Genomic DNA, 15,300 nt, shown 5'->3' with positions numbered 1-15,300 from the left:
ACCCTCTTTGCCATAATTTGTATAATTTTATCCCTAGCTATATAATCACTCCACCCATCACCAATAATTCACCAAACATATCTCAGTATTATTATGCCAATTGCCAAGTCTCCCTCCTACCAGACTCAATTCAAACCATCGGATGATGATAAAGGTCGCAGTGTTGTCGCAATTTTATGTGTCAGAATTTAATCTGTACATACAGGCGCCACGTAGGGTATGAGTCATCATAATATTTTTACTATCAATGCAATATTTTTACTATAAAAATATATAAATAAGGTAGTCCACATAAAGAAGGAAACAAATTAGAATATTAAGATTTTTCTACCTTTTTTTGAAACATGTATAATAGTATATATAAGTCAAAAAATTTAGTTTCCAATTTAAATCATGACACATAAGCATGTCATGTCATCATTGTGATACGGCTTAAAGGTCGCATGTTGCGACCTTTATCATTTTCGCAAACCATTATTCAACAGTTTCATGCATCCCCGGACAACTAATGCACATCAAATCTCTTAGATAAATTCTTACAAGATTAGTTAGATAAAGCCAAACGCATATAATACATCCGTTCCTGAAAGTTCTTTATGCTTTTTGTTTTAGACTATTTATGAAAATGTTTATACTCTACTTGATTCTAGTTTTGACATATTAATTTTAAATTTGTACTCTCATTTATCCCACCACAACATGCAACTTGCAATATTTTAGCATGAGATTCCATTCGAACTTACTCACTCACAATACCTTAATAATAATGCATTCACTTACATATATTTCTAACATTTTATAGCCTCTAATTTCTCCACTTGTTACCCCCACGGCCCCACCATCACATGCTGACATGCTCATCAAAATTACTTTATTATGCAAATAGTAAGAGTAAACATCTTTCCGCAACGGAGGTAGTACGATTTTTCATTCATGTATTTCTTTTATAACCCCGTGCTTACCTACTTTAAGAAAAAATCGAGTTACTAACCTTAATAGCGGGGTAAGTTGATTTAGCAATATATGTATATTAGAAGATAAATTTTATCAGTCTTGCATCAATTTGCTTGTGTTATACTCCGTACTACCTTCCTTTTAAATGATATTTACATTTTTCTTTTTAGTCCATTTCATAATTTTATTTATATTGTTTTAAAATAATATTAAAAAATACGGAGTATTTATTTTAAAAAAATATTTTAATATTAGGTAGTCCCTTTTAAATGTTATTTATATATATATATATATATATATATATATATATATATATATATATATTTTAACTATTTTTGGGCATGCACGCTTACTACCTTACCCCTCTTACCCCAAAACATTTACAATTTTTCACTAACTTGCTCTCTTTTTTTTCTTCGCTCATACACCCTTTTATATATCTCTCTTATGTTATCCATATTTTATTACATGCACCCACATTTTCTTATACTCTACATTATTTTTAAAATATTTATGCAAAATGTAATTGAAAATATCATTATGAAATGAAGGTAGTAGTAAATAGATGGATAATTACATAAAATATTTGTCCTTCTCTTTAATTAAATATGCATAATTATGTTCTTTAATTTAAATAGTTGAAGATAGAATTATTTATTTAATACTCCGTATAAGATATTAGATATGAGATTATGTTACATTAGTATGGTAAAGTTGCGTTAATAATATTGTTGCTAAAAACCTAGTGATGTTCTAAGATTGCTAAATATCTTTATTATGCATTATATTAATAGGGTAAAATAGTATTGTATATTGCCATACTTCGTATTATTTAAATAGTAATACAACTTGCTGACAAAATAAGGTACATTAGAATTCAAATTTTCCTTTCCATAATATTGTTATTAAACGTTCCATGATCGGTAAATATTCTAATTAGGCGTTAGATTAGTATGGTTAATTTTATAAATTATATTATTTATTTTATATGAAAAGAGGGCGAATGATAGAGTGAAATTTGTCACCACCATATTAATTTCCTCTATTTTAGTATATTATACGATAGATAAAAAATCCTGGTATTATGACTTTATCAAATCAATTGACTAAAGTGACGTATCCTATATACGACAATGTTAAGTAATTAGGTTGTTAATTTTATTTGTTTCCTTATGCAAACATATTAGTACTTATTTTTAAGCAATGACATAATAAATAAGATAGCCTTATTTCCATACATTAAATAATTACATAAGTTAATTCGAATAAATATGGAAGGGCAAAATAGCGATTTCTTTTTAATGAGAGTGTGACATGTGTTAGATGTGGTTCCGGGTTATTTATTGATAGATATATAGATAGTGATAAAGTGTGTCGTAAATGTCTTGTATAGATAGTTATGATGTGTGTCGTAGATATCTTATACATGACGGACTATTGGTTTATTTGGTAAAAAAATTGTAAAAACTTATGTCAATTATATTCACATGCAAGACTGTGTTACATTTTCATTGACATATATACAAGAATTATTTTAAGCATCCCAAATTACGTACGTACTATACATATATCAATTTATTCAACAAAATATTGGCCAAACTACTAATAATATTTTGAAATTATACATGCAATTGACTTTAAGTTAAGTTGTCGTTAATACATTATTTATATGCCTATCGCTTAATTCTACTCATAAATAAATAAAATAAATATCTTAAAATAATAGTTGACCAATTGTCGTTAATACACATTCACCAATTGCGTGGATATCTTACTTTTTTTTATGACCATCGTTTTATTTATGCTATTATTAAATTGCTTAATTTAAAGCTCTAAATTTTTACCGTGCTAATATTAAATGAAATATTCACACGCATATAATCTTTTGGTTTGGAAAATATATGCACATGTAATAAAAATTATTAAATTAACTAAGTAATTCAGTTCATTTATTTAGGGGAAGAAAAAAGAGCGGAAAAAATATCAATGTGAGAGCGCCATGTGTCAGTTTTGCTTTTAGGCCACTCTTTTAGTATAGTTATATAGATATCAGATCTAAATTGAAATACAACAATGTATATATAGAATAAAATACAATTAAAAAAAATAGTTATGTATTATGCAAAATGTAAAGATATTCATGTTATATATAAATAAAATCAATAGTATATTTAGTTAATCCGTATATGCATAGTTTCCTTAATTTCACTTAGAAAATCTAATATTAGGAAGTCCATAAAAGATTTTTATTTAATAGAGATAGTTAGAAAAATATTTATTTTAATTATTTATATTAAAAGAGAGGCAAATCAATGAGTGACACTTGTCATCACCACATTGATTTCCTCTCTTTTAGTATAATATATATAGATAGATAGATATTACAGTAACTTTTGTATAAGATCGTTTTATCACTACTTTAATTGTTTAACTAATTAATTTTATTGCTTAATTAATTAGTTTTAGTACTTAATTAATTAGTTTTATTGATTAAATAATTTGTTTCAATGCTTAACTTATTTGTTCCAATGCTTAACTTATATGACACCAATGTGGTCTTTTGTGTGAAACCGTCTTATATAAAAGTGTGTAATAATATTATAAATTAATAAATTATTATTTTACATAAGATATATTACTCTTTTCGTTCCGGAATACTTGAAACGTTTTCCTTATAAATCCGTTCCGGATTATTTGAAACGTTTCTAAAAATGGAAATTTTCATTAATACCATATCAATTGCTCACTTAACTAAAGGCCCACTTACATCTGTACTCCTTGGGAAAAAAAAAACATTAAAAACTTCCACTACCCCCCACTTAGATTATAAATTAACGTCACTTTTTTAACAAAAGGTCTTGCGCGCACAAGGTGTACAATAAATTTATTGTACACCAAGATAACTTTTACCCATTTTTTTGTAACTTTAACTTAGTTTTGATTAACTTTTATATTAGTAAAAAAAAGTTGATAGATAAACATTCAATGATTAATTTTATACATTATTAGTGATTTTGAAAAACTAAGTTTTATTAAAATGAAAAAATTTATCACTAAAAAATAGATAGCTTTTACATATATAAGCTTAACTTTTACGCATTTTGAGTTAACTTTTACTCCGGTGTACAATATTTATTGTACAACCCTTGTAAATAAGAATTTGTGCTTTTTTAATTATACAGAATATAATATTAGTAATTTTTATTTTAATTTGTGATTTACAAGGGGAAAAAAAAGTAGCTAGTAGAAAATTAGAAATTGTGGGACAACTTATTTAAGTTCCTTCCACACGTCTTTCTTTATATCCACTTACACAATTCACTTGTGATTTGTGAAATAGTTGTATATAAACATGTAATTAGTTTCTCTTATCCTATACTTAAGAACTACCATGGCTTGTTTCTCCTACCACCACCTCCTCATATTTTCTCTCCTCTCCCTCACCTCCGCCGCCCCCTCGTTCCGGCCAAAAGCTTTAGTTCTTCCTATCCTACGAGACCCCTCTACATTTCAATACACAATAAAACTGAATGAAAGAACTCCGTCAGTCTCTGTTCCTTTGACCCTCCACCTTGGCGGCCAATCCCAGTGGGTTAACTGCGACCGAAAGTACGTCTCCTCCACGTACCGACCTGCTATTTGCAATTCTGCTGAATGTTCACTGGCCAACTCACAGTCATGTGGCACGTGCAACTCACCCCCTAAACCCGGGTGCAACAACAACACATGCGGCCTCTTTCCTGAAAATCCCTTCACTAACACCGCCACTGGAGGCGAGGTCGCCTCTGATGTGGTCAGACTCTCCTCCACCGATGGGACAAACCCAGGTCGTGTCGTTTCTGTGCCAAACTTTCTCTTCACTTGCGGGCCCACCTCGTTAGTAAAAGGCCTTGCAAAAGGAGTCCATGGGATTGCTGGGTTAGGGAGGACTAAAATCTCTCTTCCCTCTCAGTTTTTCTCAGCTTTTGGTTTGGCTAGAAAATTTGCAATCTGCTTAAGTAGTGGAAAGGGTGTCATGTTTTTTGGGGATGGACCTTACAAGCTCCTCCCTAGCGCGGAATTATCTTCGGAGTATCTTGGCTTCACACCTTTGTTAATCAACCCTGTAAGTACTGCGGCCACCTCATTCGCAGGTGAGCCATCATCTGAGTACTTCATTGGGGTAACCGGTATTACAATTGCCGACAAACAAGTACCATTGGATCGGAAAAACAAGGCCTTATTATCCATAGATAGCAAAGGGAACGGTGGGACAAAAATTAGTACAATTCACCGGTACACTGTTATGCATTCTTCTATCTACAAGGCTGTGACAGATTTTTTCATCAACTACATCAATGTCAATTACAAGCAAGTCGTAAGAGTTAAGGCAGTCGCTCCATTCCAAGTTTGCTACAATAGTAGTACGTTATCATTTATCAAGCACCAGAGTTGGGGCGGGTGTACCCGCCATTGATCTAGTGATGCAGAATAAGGTTCACTGGACTTTATTCGGGGCCAACTCGATGGTATCTGTGAATAATGATCAAGTTTTATGTCTTGGTTTTGTGGATGGTGGAGCGAATGCAAGGACAGCAATTGTTTTAGGAGGGTATCAACTGGAAGACACTTTGCTGCAGTTTGATCTTGATGGGTCTAAGGTTGGGTTTAGTTCTTCCTTGCTGTTTCAGCGGACTACATGTGCCAATTTCAACTTCACATCTACTGCATGATTGATTAACGTACATCTATGTAATCGAGAGCGAGTCATGTACTAAGATTAAAATATGAGGTTTGTTTGAATTGTATCAATAAAATACATGATTCTCTACAAAGTTGACGATCATGTATAATACCATTTCCATGATATAAACATGTTGGACTGCATTTGCTTCAAATTACTCCCTCCGTCCCTTAATACTCGCACCGGTTTGACCGGTGTGGAGTTTAAGGTATTTGAATTGACTTATTAATTTAATTGGTGTTAGTTGATAGTAGGGTATTTTTTTAATATAACTAATGGAAAATTTGTAAGAGGTGGGAAGTGGTAAGTGGGGTTGTGAATTTTTAAACGTTTTTTTTGTAGGGAATAGGGGTGTAGGTGGGGTTAGTAAGTAAGTGTGAGAAATAATATAATATTGGTATAAATTTCCATTTATAGAAGCGGTGCAAATATTAAGTGATGGCCCGAAAAGAAAAGCGGTGCGAGTATTATGGGACGTAGGGAGTAGTGGATTGCTGGTTCTTAATTTAAGGGAACGTACATGCATGTTTAATGGGTTACTGCGTTAGTTGATTTATGCTTCTAGGCTACTAATTAGTTAATTATGGGATGATGTTTCTGTAAATTTTCAAAAGGTAAATGACCCCGTGTAATCCTAACTACTCTTACTAATTGGTAGTGTACGTATCAGCGCTCCGAATCCATTATACATCCATATTTCTATTTGCCTCATAGTAATATTTCCTTTGTTCCACAAAGATCCCACCATATTGACTTTTACATTATGCATATTGTGTCTTTGACCATCTTTTATAATAATATACGTACAAATATATGTAATCAATTAGTCATGTATGAATTTTTACATTCCTATATACGCACTTTCTAAAAATCAATTTTATTTTATACTACGTAGTTTTTACTTATGCATAATTCGGGAGATATTTAAGGAACGAAATCAACCTGATGTAGTATCTAAGAAAAGAAGGAAATAAAACAATTACATTGCCAAAATCAAACTTTTACTTAAGAAAAGAAAATCTCAAGACCTTTTAACATCCCATAAAAATAATGCATATATGTTACTGATAGAGTATAAAACTAATCTTAGGGCTTCACCCATCATCTTAAGCTTTTGGTTGAGTTGGTCATTTGTCATGGTATCGGAGTCAGTATGACTAGGGATGGCAGTGGGTAATGGACCCGACCCGGATCCGTGGATCCAAATCCGTTTTCAACGGATCTGGATCCTCAATTTTTGGACCCGACGGATCCGGGTAGGATATGGATCCTTGGTTTTAAAAACGGATCTGGATCGGGTCCTAAGTCATTACCCGGATCCAGATCCGTTTACCCGTTTTTATAAAAAAAATATATAAAAATATAAAAGTAAAGACTTAAGACTTGTAGTATTATTGAAGTTTTTGAACTTTTAGTTTATTTATGTTGGATTTGTTAAATTTTATTTTAGTAAATGCTTGTATGGAAAAATAGCTTTGTTATTGAAGTTTTATTAAACTATGTTTTAAGGTTAAAATGAAAATTAGTTTCGTTTGATGAAAAAATAAGTTAGGATCCGTTTTGGATCCGTTTTGGACCCGGATCCGTAGAATCCGTCGGATCTGGATCTGGATCCTCAATTTAATTACCCAGCGGATCCGGGTAGGATCTGGATCCTTGCCTAAAAAACGGGTCTGGATCTGGATCCTAGAGGATCCGGTCCAGATCCTACCCGTTGCCATCCCTAAGTATGACCCAAAGGTCACACATTCAAATCTCATCCACCCTTCCTAAATTTAAAAAGTGGAATAGTTAGTGGCTCAGATTTAAAGTATTGTGGTGTCTACCATTTTGTTGTGGCCATTCAAAAACCTTCATATTCTATAAAGGTAACTGTTTAACCTTTAAAATATTTTTTAATAAGCACGTGAATGTATGCGCGAGTAGACGCCAAAAAATTAGAGTTAACCATCAAAAAAAGGGTAAAACTCTTATCTCACAACAAAAAAATCAATTTTAAGTCCCATTTCACAAATTTTTTTTTTAAAAAGTCCTTTGACACAATATTTGAACTTTAAAGGATAATTTCTAACAAAAAATCCAAAAACATATTAAAAGTTATTAAAAAAAACTAACTACAAATTATCCCAATATGTACAATAAATTTAACGTACACCTTCTACGTGCAACCGCTTTTGATTTACCTTGTAACTCTAATAATTGTTCGCCACTTAATAAAAACAAATGACAAATCTTGTTGGTCCTACATACGGCTAATATAAGATAGGACTCACTGCCACTCGTATGCATTTGTTGACTCTAATGACTGCTAACAAGTTGCTACATTTTGACAAGTCTTGTTTTCTTATCATAATATCCTACAACTTCTTACCTGCGTTTCCACTAAGACACTGATAACTAATAGGAAGTACTTCATCCGAAGTAAAAGTTTACTGAAAATGCTTAAAAGTTACCCCGATATAAGTTATCTATGTTGTAGTGATAATTTTTTTCATTTTAATAAAAACTATTCCTCCAAAATTACTAAAGGAGGAATATTTGCTGAAATATTAGAACGCCACGTAGTAAATCTAATGGTTTCGGCCATTGAAAAATAAGTTTTCTAATTTATTTTAGAATTAAAAAATTCGGGTGCCACGTAGATAATTAATTAGGTGACACATATATATTTTAATTAATTAATTACTAATATATACAACTCCATCCAAAATAAAACACTCTAATAATTAAAAAATTAAATCTAAAATAAAAATCATCGAAAATCAAACAATAATATATAAAATTCAATCCAAAATCAAACATTAATCTAATATTAGAGCGCCATATAGGAAATCTAATGGTTTCGACCAATGAAAAATAAGACTTCAAAATTATTTTTGAATTAGAAAGTCGAGTGCCATGTATATAAATAATTAGGTGCCACATAGATATTTTTACTAATTAATTATTAATATTACGTACATACAATTTCATCCAAAATCAAACACTCTAATAATTAAAAAATAAATCTAAAATAAAATCATTAACTAATCTAATCTAATGTATAAAATATAGCAGTTGGTATGTATAGGAGTTTTATTTTAACTTAACAATTTAATAAAATTCGTGCATCGCACGGTCTCAAATCTAGTAGTAATGTATAAAGGTAACTGTTTAAACTTTAAAATATTTTTAAAGTTTAAACAGTTACCTTTATACATTACTACTAGATTTTAAGATGTTTAAATTGACTGAAACTCAGATGTTAAAACTTTTAACGTTTACATTTCAGTCGAATGAAATTTGAGTACGGAACATATTGTACACTAAGCTCGTATTGGTTGTTATGTAATTTTCAAAGATGCCATCATTTTAAATTCTTCCAAAATTTTCAGACTTAATTTAAAATGTAGATGAAGTATGGTTTTATTTTATTCAATACAACAACAACAACACCAACACCAACACCAATAAAGCCTTAGTCCTAAAAATATTTGGGGTCGGTTAACATAAATCGTCATACGAGATCGTCATTGTGACCAACCAAACCAGAAAGGAGCGGGAAGTTAAAAGAACACTACAACAAACAGGATTAAAGAGGGCGAAAATTATCGCCCTATTTGATCAAAATATCGCCCTCCTTAAAATCGCCCTTCACTCGCCCTGTTAGATTCGTCCTATAGCTTTCCAAGGCAACTCTTTATTTTGACCCTCTTTAATCAAAACCAAAGAGGGAAAATACATTTTGCCCTCTTTGGTTGAACTCAAGGAAGGCAATAATTATCTCGCCCTTCTTGATTACTTTTCGCCCTCTTTGGTTGAACTCAAGGAAGGCAACAATTATCTCGCCCTTCTTGATTACTTTTCGCCCCCTAAAACAGCTTTAATAGGGCAATTATGTTTGCCCTGTTTGTTCAAAATCAAACATGACAACTTGTTAATGTCGCCTTCTTTGTTCAATTTTTTATTTTTAAAAATAAATAAATTTGGTGCCTTAACAAGGATATTACACCTTTCTAAAACTATGCTACTGGGACTTTAACATTTATGTCCATCTTTGACAAGTAAAAGGGCAACAAGCATTTGAATCCATACAAGGATTATGGTTAAATCAGAACCAACTTGGTCTATTTCAATCAAAAAAAGGGAACAATTCACTATAGCTATTACATGCTTATATCAAATGATTGTCCAACCAACTCAAAACCTACTCCATCAATCATCACATGCTAGTTCTCTTTTATGCTCTGATCTATGCTTTATGCTCCTCAGTTTTCATACATGACCAGCGTAAGGCATTTATTAGCTGCATATGGTGAGACACCAACATAACTGAATATGAGGTATGCAACTCTCAAATACGGCTCCAAGAACTATAACATAATTAAACCAATGTAATTTACATTTCTACTAATTCCCGCAACTCAATGCTCCATAAAATGCTAAATTGACAGTAACTACAAAAAACAATCTTATTGCTTTAAGATTTTGTCAAACAATATATATAGAAGGAGCAAATATCAAACTCACCCAACTAACTCAGCTGTCAAAAGTGGAGAAAAAACAGCAATTAAGACAACTCTAATGCCACAAATCCCCTGCAAATATTCAACAAAATGTCCCATGTCAGAATACCTTATTTCAAGACCGGGATCTTGGATTTCGGTAAAAATGTCCCAACTCTCAATTTATTGGATTTTGGTTTAGACACCTTCATAGAACACCATAAATAGCCATAACTCTGCATTCCTGCGGGCACGAGGAGGGGAAATGTATTAGTAACAACCTTGTGTTGAAATTATACTCAAAGAAGAAATCATTCAATAATACTGCAATAAGCAAATTAGAACTCCCTGGCTAGAAGAAAGTTTGTAACCTGCAAAACAGGACCAAGAAGAGCACGCATGTTAAAACTGAATGAACAAGAAGATATACTGAAGTAGGAAGGATCAAAACCACTCGTTCTTACGTTATACTCAGTCTGGTTACAACTTATAACTAAACTAAAGAAGAAAGGATTTACATGCTACAACCAGAAGATAGAAGATACTCGATACTTAGTCCAATTACAACTCACAACTGAATCAAAGAAGAGTGTATTCTACAAGCCGCAACTAGAAGATATAGCGTTAATACAACGGTAGAATTGAAAAAATAGGCAAGAGTGGGAAAATCTTCCTACGGACACCTCTAGCTGCTTGTTGCTCCGCAGGTGTAAGTGGGAAAATTTGTCCGCTGTGAGTTGTGGTTACTGTACAGAATTCGCTGGTTACAGTTTTTGTCACAAATATGAGTCTGTCCAGTAAGCCTGCATCGGAACATATTTCCACAGACATGCTCGTTTTAACATTTCCAATCACACTTGTGATCCGGGTTTGTCCCATCCTGACACAGAATACTTGACAGGATTCTCAATGATTTAATTTAAATTATACACATACGCACAAATGGCATACACACACATGCAAGGTTTGAACAAATAGATAATTTTCTTGAAATCGTAACCTGTAAAATTGCTGCCCATCTCTCTTGAGTAATTACAACTTCTTCAAAGCATACATCACCAGTTAAGTGGAATCCATGTTACTTAATTTTCCTTACAATCATCCACCTTTTACACTATCTCTTACCTTATGCATATTTAATTGTATATTCACTAACTTTTTTTACATATTTTCTCTTGTTTGCCTTACTATCTGTACAAATATTAATTGTAAAAGATCAGAACGAAGGTTATAGTTCACAAATTACATAAAATTTCAGCTACGCATAAAGTATTTCAGTTCCCAAATTTTGATTAACTGAACTTGAACTCTATGAACTACTTTAAACAAAATTAATTAAGGTAATTTTTTTATTATTTATTCATGCATGTTAAAGGATGTCACACCCATCAGAAGAATAAAATCAGACGCGTTTAGTAATTCTTCAACAAGGAGAATAATTGTAGAATTGGGTAAGAAATTTTAAAGGTAGTAGGGATTTCATTTAATTAAGTAAAATGAAAATGAGGATAGAAAGAAGAAGGCAAGTGAGATTCGGACCAGTGCATAGAGGATTGACGGCCCGTTTAATGTTCTGTAGTAACTGAGTGATATGAATTCATTTAAGTATAATTTGAGAAGAAAAGCAACACCACAATATCCATGGTAATGCAATTCATCTCCAAATTAACTTGAGTTTTTATTCACAATTGTTCATTCTCATTCCACCCCAAATAGTAATGGAAAGTAATGAAGGTTTTTGAAGCAAATAAGATTCTTTATGTGAATTAGAATTCACATGGATTTTTTGTGTGTGTTTTTGTGCAAAAGAGAGGCTAAACCCCAACTAAGAATAATACGAGAAAGGCTATGCCTACAATATTTTCATGGAGAATGCGACCCAATTCTAAAGGGGGGATTTGGATAGTCTCGGCCTTTGATTCTTGAACAACTTCTTTATTAGCAAGCCAACTAGTATAATACCCGTGCGATGCACAATTTACAATCTAGTATGCAAAATATTAAACTTGCATGATATCTAAACTATATTTATAGATAATTAATCAAAATAGAGCTTGTAGATATTTTTCTAATTAAAATTAATCATGGATACATTTGTTATTGACCCATTTTTATCTTACTCACTTTGTCCCTTAATACTCGCTCCAGTTTGACCAGCGCATAGTTTTAGGCAATTTAATTGACTTATTAATTTATGGATTTTTTGTAATTTACCACCTATAAAAAATCCAAATATTTATTTTACCACCTAAAAATCTCAAACTTTTATTTTACCACCTAAAAAAAGTTAAAAATATTCGTTTTGCCACCTTTTAATAGTAAAGTTAACGAAATCGTTATTGAACTCACTTCAAAGGCTAGTATAGCATATCCCTTATAAAATTCCAAATTGTTTTAAGCATGTTGTATGATACTTCCTCCGTCTTTTAATACTCGCAACGTTTGGACTTTTGCCACTATTCATATAATCTACTTTGACTATTCTTAGTGCTTTTTATATAAGATAAAACATAGTCATGTGGGATTTTGTTAGATTCGTCTCAATGTGTATTTTCAAAATATCAACTTTTTATAATTATTGCATAAAGAGAATTTAAGATATAAATGATCAAAGTTGTGCATTGGCATACGTGAAACTAACAAACGTTGCGAGTATTAAAAGACGGAGGAAGTATAAGTTTGTAATTGGATTACTTTGGAGCTTTGAAGGGCAAAAATGGGTGGTGAGAATTTAAGAATAGTAAATAAGAAGGTGAAAAATTGAATGAGAAGGAGTACAAAAGATAATCACATAATTTGGGTAAAGAGAAGCTTAATTTGTGAGCTCCAAGAACGTTGTCGTTAACTTTGTTGTTAACTTGCCGTTAAAGGTGGTAAAATGAATTTTTATTTATATTTTTAGGTGGTAAAATAAAAGTTTGAGAATTTAAGGTGGTAAAACACAAATTCAGATTTTTTTTTTAGGTGGTAAAATGCAAAATTTCCTTAATTTATTGTGAGGTGGAGTAGTTGATAGTGGGGGATTTTTTTAATATAATTAGTGAAAAATGTGTAAAATAAAGGGCTTGGGATGGGGTAGGGTGGGTGGGAATTGAATTTTTTTAATGTCTTTTCAGGGAGTAAGAAATATATGTGGGTCCATGGTTAAGTGAAAAATAATATAATATTAGTAAAGGTATGCCATTTATAGAAACAGGGCGAGTATTAAATGACGCTTTTATAAGGAAAGTGGGGAGAGTATTAAGGGACTGAGTGAGTATTTATTAAAAAAAATAAAAATAAAACAAATAAGGGTACGTAGATAAAGTTACTTTCTTTCACATTCAATTTATTACTCGTGTCAAATATAAAGTTATCCTCGTATACCCTTTATTTCTATAGTAATACCCACTTAATACTCGCGCCCACCATTTACCTTATTACCTGACCACTTAACACTTACACACAACATGTACTTCATTTAGTTAGAGATGACTTTTAATTTAAGGCGCGACGGGTGCAGAGGATTGCCTTTCCACAATCGTACCCACCTAAAACTCTCACCCTTATCCCCACCAGTACCACCCACGATATGCACATTACCCATCTACACAATAAAATCCATGCCCGCTCCATCACTCACCCTTTTATCCAACTTACCCCAAACCCACCATATGCCTCTTTTCTGGTAGCTTTCAAGTATTTGTCAATTTGGTTATCTAGAGTAATTGAATAAATAAAAAAGTGTTATAATATGTAGGTTGGTTGCAAAAATGTTATTCATAATCAATTAGATGAAGGATATGCGAAGTGGGAATGTTCAATCTAAATCCATCAATCTAATATATTACCTCGCACAGATTATAATCTAAATATAAATTTATATGAAATCTAAAATATAGTGGTAGGTAATTATCAGCAAAATAAAGCTTATAATTATTCTTATAATTAAAATTAATTATAGATGAATTTGTTATTTGCCCATTCGGTTTCTTTATAAAAAAAAATGTTGTTTGACAAAATTATTTTTATACCCACTTTTCACCTATGTCAAATATAAAGCTATTCACATCCGCCCTTCATTTGGATAGTCATAACTCCTTAATACCGCCTCATCAACCTCATTACCCGATAACTTAACATCTAACCCAACATTTACTTTATGCAGTTAGAGATGACTTTGAGGCGGGGCGAAGATTCCACACCCATATGATTGTACCCGCCCTTTAAAACTCTCATCATCAACCCCGCCACTCAAGAACGGGTACCCAACCCTCCCCATCCACAACTCAAGGGTTAAAAATAAAATCATCCCGCTCCATCACCCACCCGTGTATCCACACCACCTCAAACCCACTCTTAGACACAACATTTTTTGGTAAGAGAGTTTTGAACTTTAAAACTCCATTATAGGGTCTTGACAAAATCATTGTCTCACTAAAGTAATTGGGTAATTAAACAAACATTATAATATGTAGTTAGGAAAAAAATTAATTTGATGAAGGATAAGCGATGTGGGTGAGTGCAATCTAAAATCCATCATCGCCCCGTCATCCATGATAAATACACTTTTAACCCATCACCCACCGAACTTTACAAGTAGGCCCTTGAAAAAAGAGATAGAGATAAAACACGTGGTTTTTTTATACTAAATAAAGTATGGGCAAACAAATAAGGACGTCCAAAAAAATATTAGGCAATCTCTTAGAAACGAAGAGACTGTACATGTCAATGTTCATATATGTGTAACTATTGGCTGGGACATTTTCATGGAAAGATTGCAATGAATAAATATTAGTGTTTATGGTATATATGAATCATACTTCTTATTGTATTATACATTTATACGTGTAAGCGTGTAACTGTCCTTAATGCATACCCATTTAGTCATTTTCCTCTTATATGTGAAATGAATCAACTACTCTGATTAGTATGAAATGTTTTCATATGAAATATTATTGTTACAATATTTTTTTTGTCAATATGGTAATATGAAAATTTTACGCAGGAAATAATTTAATATGGTAATTATTGTTACAATAATTTTTTTGCTACATTCTAATTAGTATGTGCTTAGTATATTTAGTAATAAGGTCAAAGATATTATTAAAAGAGAGACCAATCAATGAGTGACATTTGTCATCACCACATTGATTTCCT

At 31.9% G+C, this 15,300-nt stretch overlaps 1 protein-coding gene across 1 annotated transcript; it reads left to right on the top strand.

The window, feature by feature from the left end:
* The first annotated feature begins 4,276 nt into the window (after positions 1–4,276).
* On the top strand, positions 4,277–5,806 carry LOC130470726 (probable aspartic proteinase GIP2). The gene is given in 2 exon segments (XM_056841248.1): positions 4,277–5,365; positions 5,367–5,806. Coding segments are annotated over 2 exon segments (1,320 nt in total). The 5' UTR covers positions 4,277–4,345; the 3' UTR covers positions 5,667–5,806.
* Positions 5,807–15,300: the final 9,494 nt, after the last annotated feature.

Source organism: Spinacia oleracea, chromosome 3 (assembly GCF_020520425.1).
Source record: "Spinacia oleracea cultivar Varoflay chromosome 3, BTI_SOV_V1, whole genome shotgun sequence".
Lineage (NCBI taxonomy): Eukaryota > Viridiplantae > Streptophyta > Magnoliopsida > Caryophyllales > Amaranthaceae > Spinacia > Spinacia oleracea.
This window is presented reverse-complemented; position numbering and strand designations above follow the sequence as displayed.